Consider the following 24860-nt stretch of genomic DNA (forward strand, 5'->3'; position numbering starts at 1 on the left):
AACCTATAAAATATAGTGTACAGTTTTCTATTTAAAATCAAGACCATATACCTTGAGAGTAGTTTTTTTGAATGATTTATGCTCTTTTTTTTAGGAGGATATTTCGCATTTTTGCCGTTTTGTTTTATTGAATTGTGGACCCAACCAAATGTTTGAGAATAAAGGCGCAATTTTACACGAAACTGCAATCAAGTGCAGTCATCAAATATTGATTAAACGAAATTTTAATTACAATTAACGGCCAATCGATGATTGGCGTTCTTTTCCGTCGCAAACAAGTTATTCAAAATTGTGCGCTGTTTGATTTGAACTAATTGGCGTAATTGCTATTTCTAAAGTTTTATTTGCCATTATCGCAGTTTGTGCCGACACAAAAAAACCTTAAAAATTGTTTCCTATAAAACAAAATCGTTATGTGGCTAAAGCAAGATTGATAGGCTTGAAGGCTGGAAGGCAGAAAATAAAAGCCAACGTAGAAATTGGTAGGGTATTGGTATGGTCCTACTGCTTTAAAGAAAAAAAATATTATATTATCTGCAGTGCGAAGGATCATTTCACTCCACCCACGGATAAGAAGAAATTGTGGAAACTAAAGGAAATTAATTTTCATTACGGAGAAACTTAAAACCGAAAATCGGTGTTAATAAATAAATACGAAATTTTTTGCCTGCAGTGACGATAACAATTAGACAGAAGAGAAAACAGAAAGATCTATTATCTGGACGAAACCATTGGTACAACATGAGTTTATAAAAATCTTAAAAGCGCGAAGCAAGCTCTCGTGGAAGGGTGAAACTACAATGAAAGTCTTAATAATTACTCATATTTTTATCAAAAATGGATGAAGATATGATTGACGATGTTTTTGAAGACGACTTCCAGCAAAAAAATACCAACGTCTTCTTGAAATGATAGCATCCACTGGCTTAATTTAAATAAGAAGTAATTTGAAAAATATATGCTGACAAAGAAGCTGCAAGAAATTGTTAATTTAAAGAAAAATCTTTGTGCAAAATTTGTTGTAGACGAAAACGAAATATAAGGGTTAGAATAGAATAGAATAGATAGTTAGAATAGTCGCTAGTAAGAGGAAATATAGAATGAAAGTGCGAAGCTGATAACATGTTAGAAAGCATTGCAGAGCTTCTGGATTGCAACGAGTATAGTTTTGGTTAGTTTTGAATTGTAACTAGTAGATTTTCTTAAATAACATTTATTATCTATTTTGATATTACCCTTACTTCTAAATAGGTTTTTATTTACTTGAACTTACAAAAATTAATATCTCAATTATCAGTCTATCGTTATTCTTCTGTTCGTTGATGTACTCTACTGAAACTCTACTCATATTTGTCCACAAATTGTCAGTCGCTTTGGTTTTATTCCTCAAAATTAATAAACAGAAACAAAAAACGATCTCGTGTGACTTCGCTCGTTGTGATGAAACAATTGTTTAATGTCCCCCTATTGGAAAACTTGGAAACTAATGGATATCGTGCGGTTTTATGTGCCGGAATGGAAGGATCGATCCAAGGCCGAAGCGGGAAGTAAATATAGTATCGAAGTAGTGCCTCTATTGTTTAGATTGATAGATTTCTATTATATAATAGACAGCGGAAAGTGGATTATATTCTCGAGATAAAGGGTCGATATCCGTAAAACGTCAAAGGAAATATTTTCGTTTCGGTAGTCGACGTTTGAGTGTAACGTTGACGGGTTTAGCCTGATGGGATTTTCTTGTCTTGGAGATATAAACAAATATTCCACATAGAGCTTGCCTAATATCCGCTAAGCACTGAATTAATAGAGTGCAGAAGTGCAAAATTTTAATTATTTACAATGTGTCAGTCATATTTGAATGCAAACAAGATAATAGCACAAAAATCCATTTCAATTATGACTCCTAAATAATTGTTATAAAAAGTCTTTACCATACTTTTTTGTAAGTTTGTTTGTCAGGAAGACAAATTTTCTAATCATCTAACCAAACTATCGAATGTGACCCTTTTATATTTGCATCATTTGTCAATATAGTCCAACTACTATTGCATCTTTCGAAGTTATTTTCTTTTCATACAATACATTGCATATAGATAAAAATTATTGCTAGAAATGATAAAATGACGCTCGTTACTCCTTCTTTTCTAACGCACCTTTTTTTATTACTGTAGAGTTAATTCTGTTTTTCCGGAACAGATAGTAAACATGAGTGCAATATCTGAGTCGAGACCCCAACTCTGGAAGCAATAGTAGAGAAGTGCCACAGTGTTCAATTAATTAAGTTTTAAAATTTTCCATTGCTCAACTTAAAAATGGTTTGAAAATGAATTTTGTGAAATGTGCAGTTATATTTTCGGGACCCCACAAACTAAAATGTAAAGCTCAAAAAGCAAGGGCAATAATATCTCTGAGAAATTTACGTAAGTATCAAAATATTTAGTGTCTATCTCATTCTCTAACATTGCCTAAAAGACTGTAAATGATTCAAAATTCGTTGCATTCACTTTATGTTCAATCTTAAACGGAGGATGAGCATAAGACAAAAGATTTAAAATGGCTTGTCACTTAAATCAAATGCTGAAAAACCCTGAACTTTATACGCGAAACCTACAAAAAGATTTAAAAATGATTTACAGCCATTCCTGTCTTTATCTATGCATTCAATGAAATTTGCTTTAAAAGATGTTAATTTTATAAAGAAACTTCCACAGGCTGCTGTAATAATATTTACAAATCTCTGGATTTGTCCTGCGTCGGTTGTTGATGAATAGAATTTTCCGACGCCAATCAATCTGTTGGGTTCTTCAGAGCTTAACTATAAATAGTATTACAGAAGGCTGTAAAAGTTTCTTTGAAAAATTAACAAGCCAAAATGCTGGTAAAGAAATAGAAAAAATCACACAAAATTTGAAAACATCAACACTAATGAAACCTTCAAACTCTGTGCTATCATCGCACCAATTTTCTGAGAGGGAAAAATCAGTGTTTAAAAATGTTCCAACATCGTCATTGCTCCGAAACCTTAAATCTGTTATAAACTTCTTCTATATCAGAATCCGTGAAAAAGTCTGTCACCTCACATGACTCTAAAACTCCTCGTCTCTAGGGACTTTCTAAGATTCGCAAACCAGAATTACCCCTTCGTTCTATTGTCAGTACCATTGGTTCTCCAACATATTCGCTTGCAAAATATGTAGCTTCTATCTTAAAACGTCATGCGATAATCAAAAACCATTACATTAGATTCAAACGATATTCTGGTTAGTTTAGTCGTAGAATCCATCTTTCCTAAAGTCCCCATTCTTGAAACTATCAACATTATGTCCTTGAAAGTCCAGGAGGTTTGGAAATCTAATATTCCATAGCCTAAACTCATGGTCCTAAAATCTCTAAAATATGATCCTGACATCGTAATTCTAAAAGCAGATAAAGGTGGTCATGAACACAAGTGAATATCAGGGAAAAAAATCAAAATATTCTTACAGAGGGATCCTGATGTCAACTTAAAAAGCATCTTACGTTATCTATGGAATGCAACCTTAAATGGCCTATCAGAATCCTTGAAAAAGTCTGTCACCCCTCATTTCCATCGTTTGATCGAATAAGATTTGATATTTTTTTTCATGATTGCTTTCGCCAACTGGCGATGTCGATCTTTTACCCCTCATGACTCTAAATTAACAAACCAGGATCACCCCTTCGACCTATTGTCAGCACCATTGGTTCTGAAACATATCTAGAAATATATCTAGAAATATATCTAGCTTGTACCCTTTACACGGAAAACTTACACACGTACTTTTATTGCACCGCACAATTAAAAACCATTACATTAAATTCAAAGGATATTTTGGTTAGTTTTGACGTAGAACCCCCTTTATTAAAATCCTAATTCCTGAACATTGTTTCACATATATTAAAACCCGAAAATCTGGAACCAAACCTTCTAATCTTGGTGAAAAATGCTTGCCTGGAATATATTTTTTTTATAATTTATACTTTCGTTATTTGGCCTCATGGTCAAGAATCCTAGATATTCTTATCAATAGACAATCTTTACTGTTTACGGAAAACCTACGCACACAGACCGATACTTCAATGCATTGTCACAGCACCATAGCGCAGAAAAATTATCGGTTATCAACTCTCTTGTTTACAGACCCCAATCCGAGTCACTGAATACAGAATTAAAGCATCTGCTGTTCTATCTAATGATTTCCATATTATAGATATTAAGCGTTCCATCACTAGATACACTTCGCCACAACCTTCCAAAGATAATGAGTCCGAAAGCAAACTCACACTTGCCACTGTTATCTTTCTTTACATTTAACTGACCACATATCAAAAGTTCTGAAGAATTAAAAATTCAAAATTAGATATCCATGAAATATCAAAGAACATGAAAGGGCCTTAAGACTAAGAAACTATCAAACTAAAATCCGATAATCCATAGAAATCTATAAGCAACCAAACAATTTTAAACGCGACTCAGGTCTTTACATTTCCCCAATATGGAAATCAGTCATCCGAGACAATGTTCATGCCTCTCCCTAAGCTCCGCCTCCCTCAAGCAATATACAATTGAAACTCTATATAGCGAAATTGAAGGATCTGCTTTTTTTTTTTTCGTTATAAAGAGTTATGGGCACTTGAAAAATAACAATACGCATATGTGTTCTGTAATATTTAATTATTTTACATACATACTTGTATTTTGACTTGTATTTTCACCATTTCTTCGAGAGGGGGATCTTCCCCTTGATACATAAAAAAATTCTCTAGCAGCTTAACTGAATATAGGGCTTGTTGAATGGTTGGTGGTGGTCCCAGATCAACTTCTTCCTTCATCTTCTTCTTCCTTTTGGTGCTCTTCCTCACCCTTTCTTGCTTGTTGTAATATGGCTTCCTCTATCAAGTCTGCTGTTGTAGGCCTGATCTATCACCATAAAATCTTGCAACTCCTCGCTTGTAAACGTAATTGTTGTTTTAAACTGCTTTATCTACTCGCTTAGTGGCTGATCATCTTCCACGTCCTGTTCGTACTCTGTCTCGATAATAAGTCCTGCATGACGATAGGAGTGTTGAATTGTTTCTGCTGTCACCTCTTTCCAAGCTTTACTAATAAAGTTGACTGCATTTAGCACATTAACGGAAAATTTGTCTTCGGATCATTTCTATTAAAATGTTTTTCCTGTATCGATTCTTAAGACTTTTTATTACGCTCTGGTCCACTTGTTGTTTTGGCTGGAAGAAATGTCAATTCAATATTCCGTAGATTTGGAATATGGGGATGTTCAGGGCAGTTATCTAAGAGAAGTAATATTTTAGTCCCCTTTAAGTCTGCATCCCATTTCCGTATCGCCTCTTCAAAAATTTGCGATGTCATCCATTTGGACTTGTTTGCCTTGTAAGTGACCGGCAAATGCTTGATGTTCTTAAAACATCGTGGGTTAGTTGATTTTCCAATCACGACTAGCTTTCTTTTTTCTCTCCCACTCATATTGGCAGCTACTAACACTGTTATACGTTCTTAAGAAAGTTCTCCACCCCCACTTTTTTCGCTTCGAAATTTAAGGGTTTAACTTGCGTCATTTTGTAAAAAATACCAGTTTCGTCAGCATTAAAAATGTCGTCAGCAGGGTACTTATCTGCTAGTTTTAGCCACGTCTTCGCCAGCCAATCGATAGTGACGTTTTTGTCGACATCACGGGCTTCGCCACTTATCTGTCCATAATTTATGTCCTTGTCTTTGTTTGAACTTCCCCAACCATCCTTCCGAAGCCTTGAAATCGATAACGCCAAGCCGTTGAGGAAACTTTTCTGCTTTTAGTTTTACGATAGGTCCGGAGAGTGGTACACTTTTAAGACGTTGCTGTTGCAGCATTGCCCCATCCAAATCTTCAAATTTTGGCTTTCTTAGTTTTTACTAGAACTGCCTGCCGCTTCAGCCTGAATGATTTTTTCTTTGCACTTCCAAATCGTGGATACAGTCGACGGTGTAAGTCCGCATCGACGTCCCACATAACTTTTCTTTTCTCCCCGTTCTATATCCCGAATTAAAAGGACTTTATCATCTAGAGATCAAATTTTTCGCTTACTCGCCATGCTGGTCGTATTCATTAGAATTGATTGAACAATGGTGTGCTTTTATACATACCGATAAACACCTTAACATAATTGCTTATTATGAAAAAAACAATTAGGAAGACCAGGTTCCCGGTAATTAGATTATTAGGGTAAGTAATTCTGATTAGGTAAGAGACTCTATTAATTACAAGTCATCTACATACATTACTTTGTTACCTGATGTGCCCTTTTTTCTTTCGTTATACAGAGTGAGAAATTCATTATACAGAGTGGATTAATACATAGCTTTGTTTAGTACAACAAATTTTGTTCGTTATACGGAGTTTCGCTATAGAGAGTTTTCACTGTATATGCAAGTACAGAGTAGAATTCTAGCCAGTTTCAGTTAGGCTCTGAAGAAACCAACAGAATATTGCCGAAACGCGAAGATTTGTAAATGGCATCTTCTAGAAATATTTAATATAAATAATAATTTATTTTATATGTTTAACGGCACAATTTAATCGAGCTTTCTATTTCTGTTGTGCCATCGTCAATATTACAAGCTAAAAAATTAAAAATCCCTTGAGTGAGAAAACTTACCGGATAAAAACAATCTACGCGTGTCATCTTTATCGCTCGATTTTTAACTGTGCGACCGTGTTTCGCGGCAATGAAATCATCTTTATGGTGGGTCGCAATTTTTAATTTCGGCGGAAGACTTCGCAATTTACCCTAACTAATCGTTTAAAGATCTGGCGTAGATTTCATAACAACGAAACCGTGAAAACAACAAGCATAAACTCGAAAACAAACGGCCCTCGTTGGACGACTTTTTAAACTTATCGCAGCAGAAAGTTCGAGATAAACGTATTAGGGAGACGTTAGCATTACATGGGATAGAAAACGATAAGGGATGGAGGTGCTTAGAATTTCCGGGATATGGTGCACAGAAGAACTTCTATTCATTACAAAATCAAAATCGATAATAAAATATAAAAATAATAAAAATATTACAAACTATACAAATGAAAAAGAATTTTTTTTGAGATCCGTTTTATTTTATCCAGACCAGTTTTATCCTTTTCGATACGCAAATAAGTAAGGAACCCAGTTAGTGTGTCTAAAAATGCAAAATTTCAAAAATCCTCCTACATCTGTTAATTCAAATGCTGTCTCCGTTGCTGCTCCCCTGAATAAGAGGTTTAAACTAGTGCTCTTTTCAAATTTGTTGAACCGAAGATTTACGTAATCATTATCCTCAATTTTTCTGCAAGACTTTGTATGAGCTGTTCTAACTGCGGTCAAAACATTTTGATTATACATTTTTAGCCGACCTTTTCGAAAAAGCCAAAATCTTTTAGGTTGGTTTTAAGCCTATGAAATATTCTTTTATTGGGTTGTCTTCATTCTAGATACCCGCATAACAGATTTGTAAAAGGGGCATAAAAGTAAAACGTATTTTATTATCCATTATACCTGTGCAAAATATAGCCAGATGCTTCGTTCGTCTGTACTTTCACGACACAACAATCCATTTCAGATAATGCAACTTTATTTATAACAATTTTATTAGAAAACTAAATACGTTAATGAAACACCACTGAACGTGAATTTGATACAGGTTTACGCACCCACATCAGATAAATCTAACGATGAGATGTAGACCTGAACTTAAAAATAACTAGAAATTAGGCAATCTGATTATGGGTGACTTCAATGCCAAGGAGGGAAGAAGCGGACGTAGTTAAATTAGGCCTGGGATTTAGGAATGAAAGGGGCAACTTATTATTCGAGTTTTGTCAGGAAGGAGAACTTGTTGTATCTAGCACATGGTTCCAGCTTCGATTAATTAGATATCAGATTGACTTTGTTCTGATGAACAAATGATTTTGCAACTATATAAAAAGGATTGCTGCTTATCCGGGTGCCGATATCTCGTCTGATCGTAGCTAACGTACAACTTAAAAGTCTAGTAAAATATTGTGAGACAGAAGAGAAGCTAATGAGAGGTCCCAATAAATGATAAATGATGGATTGAGAAACACCTTTGCCACAGTCCAAAACGAGGTGAGAATGTAAATATTATTGAATATATTGTGCATGGTATTGAATCAACAATTGTAGGCGTAAACAGAGATATTACACCGAAGATCAGAAAGAATAAGAAGCAGGAGTGGATGACTAGCGAGATTTTGGTTGTGATAGAAGTCCGGAGGCAATATAAGATCCGATCAGATCAACCTAAGTATATCCAAATTCAACCAGAGATCTGAGTTAAATTTAGAAGAGCAAAAGAACAGTGGCTGAATTATAAAACAAAGTGGACCGCTTGGCTTACATAAGAAAGTCAAAGAAACATCATAAATCTAGAATACGAAATCAGTAAAACGCGTACATAACATCGGAAGAAGACCACACCAACCAACTTGTAAGCTCCCAAACGAGGGCCTATCTGACCCACCTATATTAAAAGATGACGTCGCCTATGCATTTAAAACTGTAAACATACATAAAGCGCCCAGTCCGGATGACATTAACACCGAGGTCTTAATGTGATTATCTTGGTAGAGTTATTAAATCATATTTATAATACAGGTCGCATCCCTTCAGAATGGTTACAGTCAACATTTATAATAATCCCGAAGACTTCCAACGCTGTACAATGTCAAGATCACCGCTTTATTAGTTTAATGAGTCATCTTCTGAAACTGCTACTTCGAGTCCTCCACATCAGAATATTCAAAAAGTTGAAGGACTTGAGTGGGGAAACGCAGTTCGTGTTTAAAAGTGACCTTGGTATAAGAGCGGCAGTGTTCTGTATAAACACCTTAGTACAGAATTGCCTGGATCAACGTAAGGATGTGCACCTACTATTTGTCGATTATGAAAAGGCATTCGACAATGTCAGACATGATGTACTCCGTAATGCTACAATTGATGAAGATATTCGGATAATTCAAAATCTGTATTGGAATCAAACAGCTCGAATCGTAGTCGAAAGAGACACTGTTACAGAGAAGTTTGAAATACTCAAGGATGTTCGCCTAGAATGTTGTTTTGGATGAAATTGACTTTGCAACTAAAGTAAATGGCATTCCAAGCAATAACCTGCTCTCTGTCGATGACTGTCATAATTGCTGATAACAGCCAAGACCTATAAATGATGCTGAATAAAATAGACAGTGTTGGAAAAAGTAGATGCTTGAATATAAACATTTCGAAAATAAATGATCATAAGTAGACAGCCAGCAAAGAAATCAACTATATATATTAATAACGAATCCATAGAGCAGGTTAAATCATTTAAACATCTTGGAATTCCTATAAACGATGCAGGGCATGCACGACAAAAAAACCGAATCCAACAGGCAAGGCAATGCAAACCCTTCCTCTGCAATCAGGTTCTTTCGTTTAAGATCCATTATAGAATGGTGCAGTGTTATATATTACTTTATGGCATGGAAACCTGTTCCCTAAAAACATCTTCAATCAAAAGGCGAGAGGCATTCGAAATTTGGTCACTAAGGAGAATGTGCCATATTTCATGATTGGATCCTGTTCACTATTTACATCAATGACTTGCATAATTTTCTGTTCCCCAATAAATGTAAACTTTATGCGGACGATACATCGTTTGTGACTTATGGCAATCACTCCAATGAACTTCATACACAATGTTGATAATGTTGAGCGGATGGCGGAACTTTGGTTTACCAACAATAACCTTAAACTTAACACAGATAAGACACCAAGTCTTGTTTTCTCATCTAATAATAATATACTGGAGGGCAAGAACGTTGGGAGTAACGCTTGACGATAGTTTAAATTGGGCCGTTCATATGGACATCTTATGTAAAAAACTTGCTTCTAATATTTTTATAACCTATAAACTTAAAGGACTGGTTACCGTGGGCACATGGCGAGTTACCTATTTTTCCCTTTTTCACTCTCATCTAACTTACTGCATAGTTCTCTGGGGTAATCATTTAAAGTCCAAAAGAAAGTTGTTCGTTTGATTGCCGGTGCAGGTTATCTGGAGCACTGTGGACCAATTTTTAAAAAGTTGGAAATTATACCACTTCCTTGTCTGTATATTTATTATCAATTATTAGAAATACACAAAAACATAGACAGCTTCAGTCAAAACTCCTCTTATCATGACTATTTAACTAGAAATGAGAAGTTACTTCGTGCTTCAAGATTCAAATATACCAAAAGTCAAAAAAAAATCACTAAACTTAAACTTGTGCAATAAACTACCAGCTAACGTGAAAGTTCTAAGTAATAGAAAATTAAAAAAAAACATCTTAAACTGTGCAATGACCTTCTTGTTCTTTGTTATATATGCTGTTCTGTTTTCATGTATTTTACATTGTTTTATATAATTTATATAATTATATAATTATATAAATTATATAAAATTATAATAATAATTATGTAATTTATGCATTGTCTCGTTTTTTATATACATATTTTTCTACATATTGTATTTATGATTTGCCAGAATTTTATGAACAAAACGTGCTCAATAAATTCTATTCTATTCTATTAAAAAATGTAAAATAAGCTACTTCGGCCACATACTCATTTTAGGAGAAAGAGAATAAAATTGCCCAAGCAATATTGATGATAATTCGACAGACAAAGCGTTCTTTTGTTTCGGTCATAGCCAGCCTTTAATAATAAATTAGAATAAAAATTGTACTTTAACATCTAAAGTTAGAAACAAATTTTGAACTGTTATGTATGTTCGGAAAGCCTTTAGGGGATGCTATACAACTAATGAAAATTATACAGGGGCTCCCATTTAAAAATACACAAATTTATGACATAATTCAAAAAATAAAAAAATCTGAGAAACTGCTTAAAAAAGAATAAGAAAATTCTGTTGACCGCAGCTTTCGTTTCACATAGAGATAGCACCATGACTCGCAAAAATATAGGTAAAGAAAAGGGCTATTTTTTGGTTTTTACGACACTTGTTTACCGAATTTTATGAAATGCTCTCGTAAAACGTGCCCTTTACGGCCGTAATAACATCATTGTTTAAAAGTTTCAAAATCGTTGTAATTTTCACATAAACTTCGACGTGAAAATTGAATTACGAACTATGTTGAGCGCTTTTATGCTGAAATAACAAAGCGCAACATTTATTACAAACGTTGCTAATGTTAAAATATATATAACGCCTATTTTCGATATAATTCCCTATAAGCAAAATTATATTTAAATAATAAATCAGATATTGGATGATGGAATTCCAGCAGTTCTTAGAAAGACGACTAATATTCCTCACTTTAGCTTTTTTTGAAAGGGTAACTAAGTTTAAACGATCATCGAATATATGAAAATCTTATTAATTAGTATTAATTCAATTTTTGCTGTATTTTCTTCTCACCTGCGCCTAGCGTTAGCAGTTATCAAAATATTAATAATTTGTCCTATGTTTCGTTCAATGAAATCCTTATTAGAGGCACATTTGAATTCGTAGGGAGTTAAAATTTTAACTGCAATTTTCGAAGGTCTGAGGCAATAATTTCGTTTAGACAAGTGTCCTCTGTAATACGCATGGGGACCTATAGAATACCAAATGTTATATGATCTTTGTTAACTACGTTTTAAAAGGAAACTAATTGCAGTAAAGTGAAAAATTCTCAAATATTATTGTGTTTTTTAATAATTCTATACATTTAATGTGATAATATACAAGTCTTCTGGCCCCACCTTTTTAACATTTTAGCTAGTTTTCCGCTATGAAACTGGCACTAACGTTAACTGTGCCTCAACCTAGAACTGCCCTTTGCGTGCCGGAGTTTGCCTATAATGCGACAAATCAGCATAGATATTTCTGTGCCTTATCATCTTTAAAACTGTTTCGAAAGAACAGTACATGCGTGTTATTAGATAAAAGTGCTGACTGGGTTTTTCGTCTTTTAATCAATCACAGAATTATTTCTATAATTACTTATTTTGTCTTTCTTTTGTTTGTATTTTATTTTTATTTTCCACGGGTTTTCTTGTTAGAAATTGTGTTATCAGAAAGGTGTAATAAAAAGTGTTAATATTGAGCAGCTGACTTAGTCAGCTAGAAGATTTTAGTATTGTATAATGTGTATTATGTATATTATGTACCTCAACTCTCAATAAAGACTATTATTATTTTTTTTCCGAGGGATAATGCTGGGAATCTTATATCAGCCAAACACCAGCTCTAGCGTGCTGACTGTCCCACACAATGGGAAGACCCCGACGGGGATGCGCACCCGTCGGGAGTGCCGGATTCTTACCGGCTGAACCCAGCAAACCCTTCGTCTTCACCACCTAGCTGGGAACTGGCGTTCGTATCTGTCGTTTCTGTATTTCTCCGTGCAGTATCAGTCAACACGTCACGTGTTGTCTCGTTAGTCTTCTAGGCAGCCGTCTGCCTTCTTTCTTAATAGTATGTCCCTTATGAACTTGTCCACAAGGTCCCAGTTGTCCGTTGTCGACGTCATCAGGTCAATCACGTTGTCTACCGTAATCGATCTAGTTAAAGTATCTAGTCTTTGTCTTTCTACCGTCCATCGTGAGCAGTCGAAAAACGTATGTTCCGCGTTGTCAGTTTCTCCGCAGTACTTACAGCATGGGCTCGTTACCTTACCCATGCGGAAGAGGTAATGCCGGAAGTATCCATGTCCGGAGAGGAACTGAGTAAGGTAAAAATTCACCTCACCCCCGTCACTCTCCTTCCACCGTCGCACGTCTCTGATTAGTCTCCTCGTTCAAGTGGAGTCCGTGCCGTTAGTCCATCGTCACGTTGCGTGCTTCTTTGGACGCCCTTGCCCTGCCCAGTTCCATACTACGCTCGTAGACACTCTTTCGCTCAAGAGCTTGTTGTTTGCCATAAGGCGACTGAGTGCTGCAGTATTTGAAGCTGCCTTGTCTACGGCGCGCCTGATGTGCGCTCAGAACGTCAGCCTCGTATCCAGGTAGACACCGAGATACCTGACCTCGCCTCTGGTCGCCATCTGGGTCCCGCCGACTGTCATTTGCAGGCCCTAAAGACTATTATTATTATTATTATTATTATTATTATTATTATTATTATTATTATTATTATTATTATTATTATTATTATTATTATTATTATTATTATTATTATTATTATTATTATTATTATTATTATTATTATTATTATTATTATTATTATTATTATTATTATTATTATTATTATTATTATTATTATTATTTAAAATATCCTTAATACCAAACAAATTATTACGAGCCATTTCATTTATCCTTGGCGCACAAAGATGACGGCCATTTTTATTTTTTCTAATAACACGTGCACACGCCTTTGTCCACTTTAACAACACGGTAGCTACAAAGCGGAGAAGTTATTAACACACAATGAGCGGCCGGACGTCCATTCATATTGGAAATTCCAAAATTAATGTTAACTATCGATTTTACAATGGAGGGAAGGTCTGACGAAGCAACAGCAACCGGAAGGGGGTTCGTCTTCAACTATTTCCCGTCTATACGTGATGACTCACGGTGTATTACAACTTAGTCGGAATATAGGTAAATGCTATATAGACCTGAAAAACGATAACTGACAACTTAAGCAATTTTATCCTTCACAACAGAACGTAAAAAAAAAATAACTTGAAGGAACTATTATTTTACAATTTATGGATTAGAAAAATAGGTGGTCTCGCTCAATTTTTGTGTTGTTTTCGAAAAAATCTTCCATGAAACCTGACTCAAATCAATTAGAAAAAGTGGAAGGTTTGGCATATTTTTGCCTCAAAATCGTCCTTGGAGCTACTGTTTGACCTAGAAAATGAGATTTTATGTTTATATCTGCGGGTTTGATTCGATAATTCCATTTGGAATAGATTTTAATAGAAGTCGAATGGAAAAAGTTACTGTTCGAAACAGAAACCGAGGTTTTAAGTTGATTTAGAATGGATTCTAAGTCGACTAGAAAAAACGACTGCTCGAAGCAAAAAGTGAAGTTTTAAGTTGATGTCGCGGCTTCGAAGTAGTTTTATTTACATTAAGAGATGGAAATGCGTATTATCACTCAAATCGGACCCAAATCGATTGAAAAAGGCGAAGTTTCACAATCAGAAGCTGGGGATTTATGTTCATATATCCAGGTTTGATGGAGATTTTAGGACAGTAAGTGGTGGATAATTTGATTTCTGATAGATTTAAGTCGAAATCGACTATAAAAAGCTACTGTTCCTCCTCCTGCTACCAAGGTCCTCCTCGGAGCTATTGTTCGACCTAGAAATGGGATTTGATGTTGATATCTGGAGTTTTGATTTGATAAATTGATTTAAAATGGATTTTGGTTCAAACAGCTAGAAATAGCTACTTTTCGAAACAGAAAATGAGGTTTCAGATTAATATCTGCACTTATGATGTACTTTTCGGAACAATAAGTGGCTTATAATTTGATTTAAAATTAAGAAAAGCGACTGTTTTGGTTTGTGTGAACAAAATTACGAACTTTAATTTTTAAGCGCATTAAACATTAATTCCTTAATCGCATCATCCGAATAAAGAAACTTTTTAAAATTCCAATATTTTAAGCATAAGCCCTCGTGCCGGATAAAGTGAATTATTATTAGAATCGCTGAAACTTAGGAATTGTGATTGCTAGGAAACAAAGTTTAATGACATTAAAAGGATGTCGAACTTCGATTGTCTTTATTTTTAACTTACACAACGTTTCGGACAGTTGTATCACTACCCGTTATCAAGTGTAAACTAAAGCTTAATTCTAAGGCTACAAGGTTTATATACTAGGCGACGGCGCTCATCCATGACGGAGTCGGGTGTAGTCAAGCGTGAAGTTGTTCAACTAGTGACCCTACTAAGACGATTGAAGGAAAAATCTACTGATCTCTCCATAAATACAGATGCTATATTCCGGATAACATTAGAACCACGTTAACTCCACATCACACCAAACCACCACATCTTTACGGACTTCCAAACATCCATAAAGATAATTTACCACTCAGACCGATCACTAGTTCAAAAGATTCTGCAACCAGCAGCTTAAGTAGATTTCTCCTTCAAATCGTCCAGCCACTTGTAGGTAAAACTTCTTCGTTTGTAAAAAACTCCCGGCACTTCATAGATCTACTAAAAAACATGAAACTAGATCCTTCAGACAAATTTATTAGAGAGAACTTCGCTGCCACTTGATGGAGTGTTGGAGCTTCTGAGGTGCTGTCTGCATAATTCTTACTTTCAAGTCAAAGATAAGTTTTACGCACAAGATGATGGCCTGCCGATGGGTTCTTCTCTCTCTTCAGTGATAGCGAACATATACATGGAGTGGTTCGAAACTCATGCCATAAACACTGCAACTATTAAACCTAAGATCTGGCTTCGATATATTGACCATACCTTTATTATCTGGACACAGGACAGTATCTAAATTTTGAGTCTAACCATTCTGAAACAACCAAACTAGGAATAATTAAAACACTGTGCAAAAGAGTAAGCACAATATGTAGCAACCAAGCATTTCTTGATGCCGAATTGAATAATATTAAAAAGGATTTGCTTCAGAATGGTTACTCCGAAAAATCTATAAACAAAATAATAACAAACTGTAAGCGGGAAACAACACGGGAACCATGTGAGGTAGATACTCTTTCTCTCTTAACGATCCCATACGTGAAACGAATATCAGAAAAGATTAGGCGAATAGCTGAACAATATCAAGTCAAAACTGTAAGTGCACTCACAAAAACAAAACCTGAAACGTCGACTCAAGAGAAAGAGTGTATCTACCAGATACCCTGTGACTGCGGGGAGTCATATATTGGCGAAACCAAACGACCTCTAAAAATACGAATTGAAGAACATAATAAACATACAATGAAGGGTGAAACGCAAAAATCAGGTATCGCAGAACATGTGTGGACCAAACAACACGACATCCAATGGTCCAGAGCGCGGGTTGTTCACAGAGAGCAGCATTGGCGAAAGCGCAAATTTAAAGAAGCAGTTTTCATTAGAAACAATGAAAACATCTTCAGCAAACCAAGCGTGGATATATCAACAAATTGGCAACCTCTAATGAGGCGCACCAATGCTGGCGTTCTAGTTGAACAACTTCACGCTTGACTACACTCGACTCCGTAATGGATGAGCGCCGTCACGCTTGACTACACCCGACTCCGTCTTGGATGAGCGCCATCGCCTAGTATATAAACCTTGTAGCCTTAGAATTAAGCTTTAGTTTACACTTGATAACGGGTAGTGATACAACTGTCCGAAACGTTATGTAAGTTAAATTTGACTTTTGACATTTTTTACCAAAGATGGGATCGGTGGGTACTTTTGTTTGAAACACCTATTTTGACCGAACTAGTGTACTAATCTTAAGTATTATTATTAAGTTATAACCTATAAGATAACATAAAACAAAATATGAAATAAAGTAACAATTATAACTTAAATTTTTCAATACAATCACATTTACGGAAAATCGACATGTTTTATTCACTATTTGTTTTGCTAATTTTATATGTACCGCGTTTCGAATTAAACAATGTCGGCTCGGCTTTTCGATGCAATCGGTTCATTGCGTTTCAATAAATTTATAAATGTTATCAAAACATTTTTCGATATCCTGATGATTATAAGCAAAATTAATTCAACCAACACGAAGCTAATTAAGCATTATTTTGACACTCGTTTTTATGCGTGACTTCCGTCGCACTCGTCGATACAAGCATTCTCTGTCGGAATATATTTGTCCTTCAAGCTCAACGACTTTACAGTTATAAAATAAATAAATCGTTTTGGATTATCTACACAGTGGACCAGAGTTATTTCGAAATTATGAAAATTTATTTACGGATTATTCATTACAGCAAGTGTAATTTTTCTGGAATTACTTGAAGAGGTTATAATATGCAATGAGAGCACTGTTTTTGTTTCATTTGTAATATAAAAAAAATCGCTACGCACAAGGTGGTCTAATAATGGGATAAGGTTAAATATTTTTTTCTACTATCTTCTGCAAAATACCTAATTACCCACCGATCTAGCGTGCGGGAAGCGTCACTTTACTACGTTAGTTTTGTTTCCCACGGATCCGAGCCACTTCGGACATTCCCGGGATTTTACCGCACGGATTTGGGAGCGATCGGATGTTTTCGGAGATATTTCCCACGCTTTGAATTTTGACGTTTGTCAATTCTGACGGTCATGTCAGTAAATGTATTCGTGTTGTTTTGCGAAAATGTCGGTCGTAGAAAAAGTGTGGTATGCAACACGTTCGGTAAACTTTTTAAGTCACTCGTTTATTTGCCATGAGTTGAGTGCAACGGAGCGAGTGAGTCAAATGCCGTTTACCGCACTTGTTGCATAATATACTAATATTACCAATTATGTCTCATCTTATGACGGAATTATCATTTATCAATATTGTCATATTAACACAATAAGAACATTACTGAGCTAATTAGCAAATAATGTCGATCATCAAGTGACTTCGGCTGTTTTAAGGGTGTATCATAAATAAATATATAAAAGACACATCTTTCGAAGAAACTCCCGAAACTTGCAAATCTTCTGGATGCATCGTATTCTGGTTGTGTATAAATCGACCTTGCTGACATTTAGCCAATCATCTTGTTAGCTTTTTTAGAGCTTAACTGAATTTATGCATTCCACTCTGTACTTGCTTATATATTGTTTGAGGGGGGTGAAGCTAAAGGTGGAATATTGCCTCGAATGAGTAATCCTCATATTGGTGATGGACCTGAATCCTAAGACCATTTAAGATTGTTTGGTTGAATTTCGATGGATTCTCGAATTTTCGTTGGAATTGATAATATGCAAGTATTTTAGTTTGGTCGAATAAGATTTGGTATACGATTTCGTGATTGTGTTCAGCAACTGCTTATGAACTTATTTGTCGTAGTCTTAATGCCCCTCCTTATTATTTTATACTAGTTAATATTTTTCGTGCAGTTTCTCCAATGTTTTCTTTGCTGCATATGAATGGAATGCTGTAAACTCTGTCATTTCAAATGGAATTTTGTCTTTGGTTATGGTGATGTGACAAAAGATTCCATAAATATGTTGACTATGACTGGTGAGCAGGTTTGATAAGGACTTTAGTATGTACAAGAAAACCAGAAAATCGTTTGAATCTAATGTAATGGTTTTCAACTGTTCCCTGAAGTGAAAAGAAGTACGAAACTATCAGGGTTTTAATTTCAGAGCTAGATATTTTGCTAGAGGATAGGTTTTTAGAACTGATGTTGCTAACAATAGGTCTCGAATGGGCAATTCTGGGTTGCGAATCTTATTGAGTTCGTAGAAACGAGGAATTTAGGAGTCGTGAGGAATGACATACAAAATGAAACTAAAATTCTTGCGTGTAAACAATGCTTCTCAACGACCCAACAACCTTAACCGCCACTCAGGCCTTTACCTTTCACCAAACAGTATAGTAGGTAAGTTCTTCAAAGAAACTTTCACACGCTCCTGTAATACTTTTCACTAAACTTCTGTATTCCTGCTGGGTCAGTTTTTGTTGAGTCAAACTTACAACTGTTTCGCCAATCATCCTGTTGGTTTCTTCAGGGCTTCACTGAAACTTTGACTCAACAAAAACCGAAGCAGGAGGAATCCAGGAGCTTTGTCAAAAGTATTTTCAGTTAAGGTCTGAAGAAGCGAACATGATTATTGGTGAAAATCAAATTAGATTTATAAACAACAACATGAGGAATCCAGAAAATTTGTAAATTGTAAAAGACTTCTAGAACCCGTTTGATTTTATCTATAGTGAACTATAGGGTTCTACGCAAGGCGTACCCTCATATTTTCCTTTTTTTTATTTCCAGGTGTCCTGGATGCGTAAACGCGACCTGCACATTCTCACATCCGGAGTACACGCGTACACGGGCGACGGTAGATTTAATATCAGACACCCTGAGCATAGCGACGACTGGGATTTGAAGATTGATTACGTTCAAAAACGCGACGCGGGAGTTTACGAATGCCAAGTGAACACGGAACCCAAAATCAGTTTGCCGATTATGCTGAATGTTGACGGTGAGTTGTTCGTTTTCATCAAATATTTGATTAAAGATATTGAACTTCGCGTTTAAGACCTAAAAAAAAAAAATAAGTGGCCCGTTTATTATGGAACGATACCTCATCTCGAACCGTTTAAAAAATACCACTATAGACAAAACGTCCTTAAACTAAACTATATATTTAATACTTTGTATTTTGGAGCAAAAATATCTTTTTTTTTATTTTAAATAGAAGACCCTATCCAACGGGTTTTTTTACGATGTATAGAACTTTAAGTTGCAATAAAACAACGATGGATTATTCGATTGACATGAATTTTATTTATCCGAAAGATAATCTTGTGCCATTACATTTTAAATATGATTTCTGGCATATGACCGCCACGGCTGGCGCGGATGTAGTCCAATCTGGACGTCCAATTTTCGATGACTTTTTCCAAGATTTGTGGCCGTATATCGACAATAACACGGCGAATGTTGTCTTCCAAATGGTCAAGCGTTTGTGGCTTATCCGCAGAGACCAATGACTTTACATAGCTCCACAGAAAGTAGTCTAACGATGTTAGATCTTGGAGGCCAATTCACAAGTCCAAAACGTGAAATTAGGCGGTCACCAAACATGTCTTTCAATAAATCGATTGTGGCACGAGCTGTGTGACATGTTGCGCCGTGTTGTTGAAACCCCATCTCCTGGATATCATGATTATTCAATTAAGGAATGAAAGAGTTAATAATCATAGCTCTATACCAATCACCATTCACTGCAACGTTCTGGCCATCATCGTTTTTGAAGAAGTACGGACCAATGATTCCACCAGCCCATAAAGCGCACCAAACAGTCAATTTTTCAGGATGTAACGGTGTTTCGACATACACTTGAGGATTAGCTTCGCTCCAAATGCAGCAGTTTTGCAGAAGTGCATTTCATCGCTAAACAAAAATCGCTTATGAAAATCGGAAACAAAGGCAATCTCGTTTTGGGCCCATTCGACAAGCGTTCTTAAGGCGTGAGCCTATTCATGATGAATTGCCAAACCAAACTGAGAATAAATCAATTGACAGATGTTAAATCGGTCGCCACCTTCAACAGTAATGCCAACTTAAAGTTCTATTCATCGAAAAAACACCCATTATTAAGGTAGCTTTCAAATTTCTGAATAATATGCTTAACCTAAGTCTAACCCTTTCAAAGTGACGTTAGCCAGGCTAATATATCTAATATATCGATTTCTTCGACTGAAAACCCTCATTACTTTCGCAAAAAAGTTTTCGATTTTTTGTCTGTTTGCCGTTCTCTTATCTCTGATCTTAGTTCTCTGTCGACTTTTCATATAAAGATATCTTCCAAGTTAGTATGCTGAAATTTGACATCTTTTACGTAGCCACGAGACACATAAGTCTGTGATTAGACCTTGTCATCCATCTTTTTTTTAGCGACGTTTAAAGCTGTCGAGTTCAAGCTTGGCATAGGTATACAGTTTACTTCCCTAACGGAACCCGTTGAAACCGGGGGGGTTCGGGGGTCGGTCGGGAAGTATTTAAAAAATAATAAACATAGCATTTGCATTGGTCCGCCAAAAAGATCTCCCAGAAAACGAAAAAACTCATGAGTTTCGGAATAAAAAATCATTAGGAGTAATATTTTTTCAGAAAGTACATGGTGCGGCCGTAAAAGCAAAAAAATGGATTCTTTTTTTAAAGACTTTAATTTTAACTAGTTGCCAGTTCCTTTGACATAGACATCTAAAATTTTTTTATTTAACATTTCCACATATTGTACAGGGTGTTCGGCATATTTGGTGCAATAAAATAAAATATAGTGGGTGTTTTAAATGTGCTATCGACTTGAGATTTGGCGGTAGAAGTTCATTCCCACATTTAAACTTCAGAGGTTGGGCGCAATCGAAAGTCGTAAAGTAAAAAAAAAATAGTTTGGGTTATTTTTGCTTCTAGAAAAAAATATTTTGTTCGAAAAAAAATTAAGACACAATTTTTGTATTTACGGTTTTCGTCCAGCATATATGCTGTTCGAGATATTTGAAACAATCCAAATGAAAATCACTAATCCCTAGCCGTCATTCTAGACACAATGATGTCATTCACTACTACGACGTACTGCATTATTTCAGAAAATAAGTATTTTCTCGAAAACCATTTACTCTATTGGAAAAATTCATATACCAGGAAAAGTGGGAGATCCAGGGCTATAACCTCTCTGTCGAGAATTGATAAATTATATATATGGCCAAAAAATCTTAAAGGTCCAAAAAATATCCGTGTAAATTATTAGCGATAAATGAAAAACTGTTAAAGATGGCATAATTTTATTATTTATCGTAAACTGTCTCGAGAGAGGGTTTCAGTTTTCATCTATCATGCAGGGTACGCGAGATATTTTAATATCATTTTAAATCGCAATTACCGGTACAAATTTTAATATTTACCAGAGTTTGCTGTAACTTTTAATTTCGGCGATACTTGAAAGAGATTTTATACAGGGTGCATGCACAATTAACTTACATCGATTTTGCGAAAGTTCTATAGTGGTCCGATATAGAAAAACAATGCGTCCCTATAGGACAAGAAGCCCCGAAGCGGCTGGTATGCGGCTCGACTCGCACACCAACGATTTTTCGAAAGCAATTTTGTTATATATTAGTGGTTGGTTTTCTTATTTAGTTGCCTGGATTGACATTTTAGCCCTTATGGACAAGAGAAGCAAGCATAAAAACAAAAAAAAACTGACAGTTTTGAACATTTGATTCATTGATGAGTGTGAATGTACATTCACCGGTAAAACAAATATTTAAAAAAAAAACTTATAATTATTTGCTTTTTCCATCATTTCAAACCAATATGATACTCTTCTTTCTTCATCGCCTTGCCGGAGTTCTTGGTGCTTTGCGTGTTTATAGGAAAAATATTTGTGATTTTTTAATATGCCCAATACTGTGGTTTGATGTTTATTTACAGGTTGTCCAAAAATACTCGTACTAATCATTTTGTTTTCCTCCACATGCAGTTAAATGTTCAAATCTCTATTATCTCTTTTTTATGCTCTATTATAGACATTTTTTTTGTTCAAATCGAAAGTAGAGTTTTATCAGAAAAATAAACTGAAAACATTTCATACAATTTTCTAAAATTGTTTCCTGCATAACACCACTTAATTATGGTTCATTTTTATTTCATTTGAGTGACGCATATATAACAATTACAAGTAATTTTGCCATCAAATTTAATTAAATAACTGAAGATTGGCTTATTAACAGTTTTTCAAACTCGGCACATTAGTTAATCATACCGGCCCCTTCAAAAAGTTTTATTACATCTTTGCTATAAAATATACAGGGGAGTCAATATTTGGCATTCTAAAAATTTACATGGAATTCCCTACATTTCGTTCGGCACCAGATAAAAAAACTTTTGTCTCAAAGTTGTTTCGATATTTTTTACAACTCCTGAATGAAAAAGTGTCATCCCATAATAAACGGACCACCCGGTACAAGGTATTCCATTTTTTTTTCTGCGTTATCCGAAAACAATTGCCCTGAACAGCGAATTTGTCTTTAATCTGGGTCTTTGCCAGTTGGAAAAATAGCCCGAGAAAGCTTGCTGACGTACGAGACGGGCTCGTATAAGTCACGTACCTTTTTCCCCTTTGTAAGAAAGTTATTCAAACGATTTGACTTGACAAATAGAGGTCAGATATAGATAGTAACCTACTCGATTTGTCAAAGTTGGCCCCGAATAGCGTTATCAGACTTGTAGTCACTCTTTCGGGCGAACTTTTACCATATCTTTCTGGGAGGTTTGTCGCCTCTCGTTAAATGCGACGAACACATAAAAGTTTTCGAATGTTGGGAGTTTATCGCGCCGTATTCAATTAACTTTCGCGGTCCTCTATTATTACGGCTCATAATTGTGGGTTTTCTAAGCTCTGAGAATCACATAACAGATTTTTTAATCCTTGGCCATTTCCTCGTTTCAGGGTTGTACAAACAGTAAAATGGTTTCAACCTTCCGATAAAGTTCTGAGGCATCATAAGCAAATGAACTAGAAAAATAGAAAACAAAGTTTATTTTTTAAATAAAATAATATGGTGACAATTTAATACCGATATCGACCAAGAATTTTACTGATGTACGTGCAGCTAGATTCATAAAAAAAAATGATACTACTCGAAAATTCCACTTTAGATTTTGGGCAGTATACACATCAACGGGCTGCCATATCACATTTTGACAAAAAGAAGTTTGTTTTGACGTACAGTATGGGATCTAAAGGGCGGTTTACCCAAACATTTTGAGTAATAAAAATGATTGCTCATATTTTTAAGAGTTGAGTGCTTTTTTCTTTCTTTTTTTCAGTTTAGCTGTTTAATTGTTTAGCCAATGGCGTAAGGGCGCGTATTTCTACTGCATTTCCCTTACACTATCCACTTCATGACTTCCTGTAAGCAACATGAGACATCTTCTTTGGTAAATTTGTGAAGATATCTTGCAAACAATGTATATATATTATGTAGGTATTAGAGTATTCAGCATTTTTTCAATTTTATTACTTGTCCTTGGTTGATTTCCTAAGTTTCAATACAGACTCAACTTTTATTTATTTAAAAAATAAAAAGATAATTTAGAAGATGGTTGACCTTATCAGTGAGGGCCCAACATTTCAACATAAACAGGAACACTTGGAAGGAATTTAATATATTGTGCAATATACTGCGGCTCATGGTCATGAAAGGAGTTTTCTTCAAGCGACAATTCTTCCCTTACTTCCTGAAGATCTTAGCTGCTCGCTGTTTTGTTTTCGATTAAGTTGATGTCAGGACTGTTACTGCTAATGCAAATCTTTCTTTTTGTCTCCATCAGTAGATAGGCTACGTGCGTTCAACAGCAATTTCGGCCGTTTTTACATTTAAGGTTCATATTATCGAAAATTAAATAAGGGCTGAGGGGGCGGAGGATGGTTGTGGGAAGAGGGAAGCGGTGAGGGTTGAGAGAGACGGTGACGGTAGGTAATAGGCCGGTGCTAAGAGGAGTGGTGGATCGAATGACATTGAGCGGACCAAATTTTCGCTAATATGAACTTTAAATTTTCTTATGGGAATTTACATGTAAAAACGGCTGAAATACAGTAACAATTTAATACAGTGTACTTTCTGCTCTGGCTCTAATTACTCTTGAAATAATTATACATGATTATAATTATCGAAATTGACCCATAATTGAGATATTAGTTATTCTAATATTAAGAAAACAAAAACTTATATAAAAGTAAAAATAATATGAGTATGCATCAATTGTAATAAATGCTATTATTTAAAAAATCCACCATTTTTGTTTGCAATTTTTTATCATGTTGCAAGTAATCAATTAACTATAGTGGTCGGAATCCAAAAAAATAATATCTCTACAGTGTTTTCTAGCATGCTACCAGTTTCCACATTCACTTTTCTTCTATTTCAAAGATATATTCAACCTATTGGCTGCCATTTTTCACAATCCAGTGTTTTTATTCCCCTTGCAAGAGGGTTTCCACGTCCCACATTTTAAAACTGGTGTTATGCGTTGCTACAATCCATTTAACTGGCGCCTATTCCAATTCCATGGGGTTTAATTCACCGTGACATGTCGGAAGGCGAAGTATGCTGTATACAGGGTGTTCGGAAATTGACTTCGGAAACTTGGAGGAAAGATTCAACGTGGTATAATAATGGA

General features: G+C 35.3%; 1 protein-coding gene across 1 annotated transcript in view; it reads left to right on the top strand.

The window, feature by feature from the left end:
• The window catches only part of LOC132701695 (hemicentin-1-like), a 579646-nt gene that overhangs the window by 507846 nt on the left and 46940 nt on the right, over nt 1-24860 (top strand). The window contains exon 4 of the mRNA XM_060669811.1: nt 18942-19152. Within this exon, the coding sequence (XP_060525794.1) occupies nt 18942-19152 (211 nt within the window). The remainder of the gene's footprint in view (nt 1-18941; nt 19153-24860) is intronic.

This window comes from Cylas formicarius, unplaced genomic scaffold, assembly GCF_029955315.1.
Source record: "Cylas formicarius isolate icCylForm1 unplaced genomic scaffold, icCylForm1.1 PGA_scaffold_5__7_contigs__length_24384050, whole genome shotgun sequence".
NCBI classification, from domain to species: domain Eukaryota; kingdom Metazoa; phylum Arthropoda; class Insecta; order Coleoptera; family Brentidae; genus Cylas; species Cylas formicarius.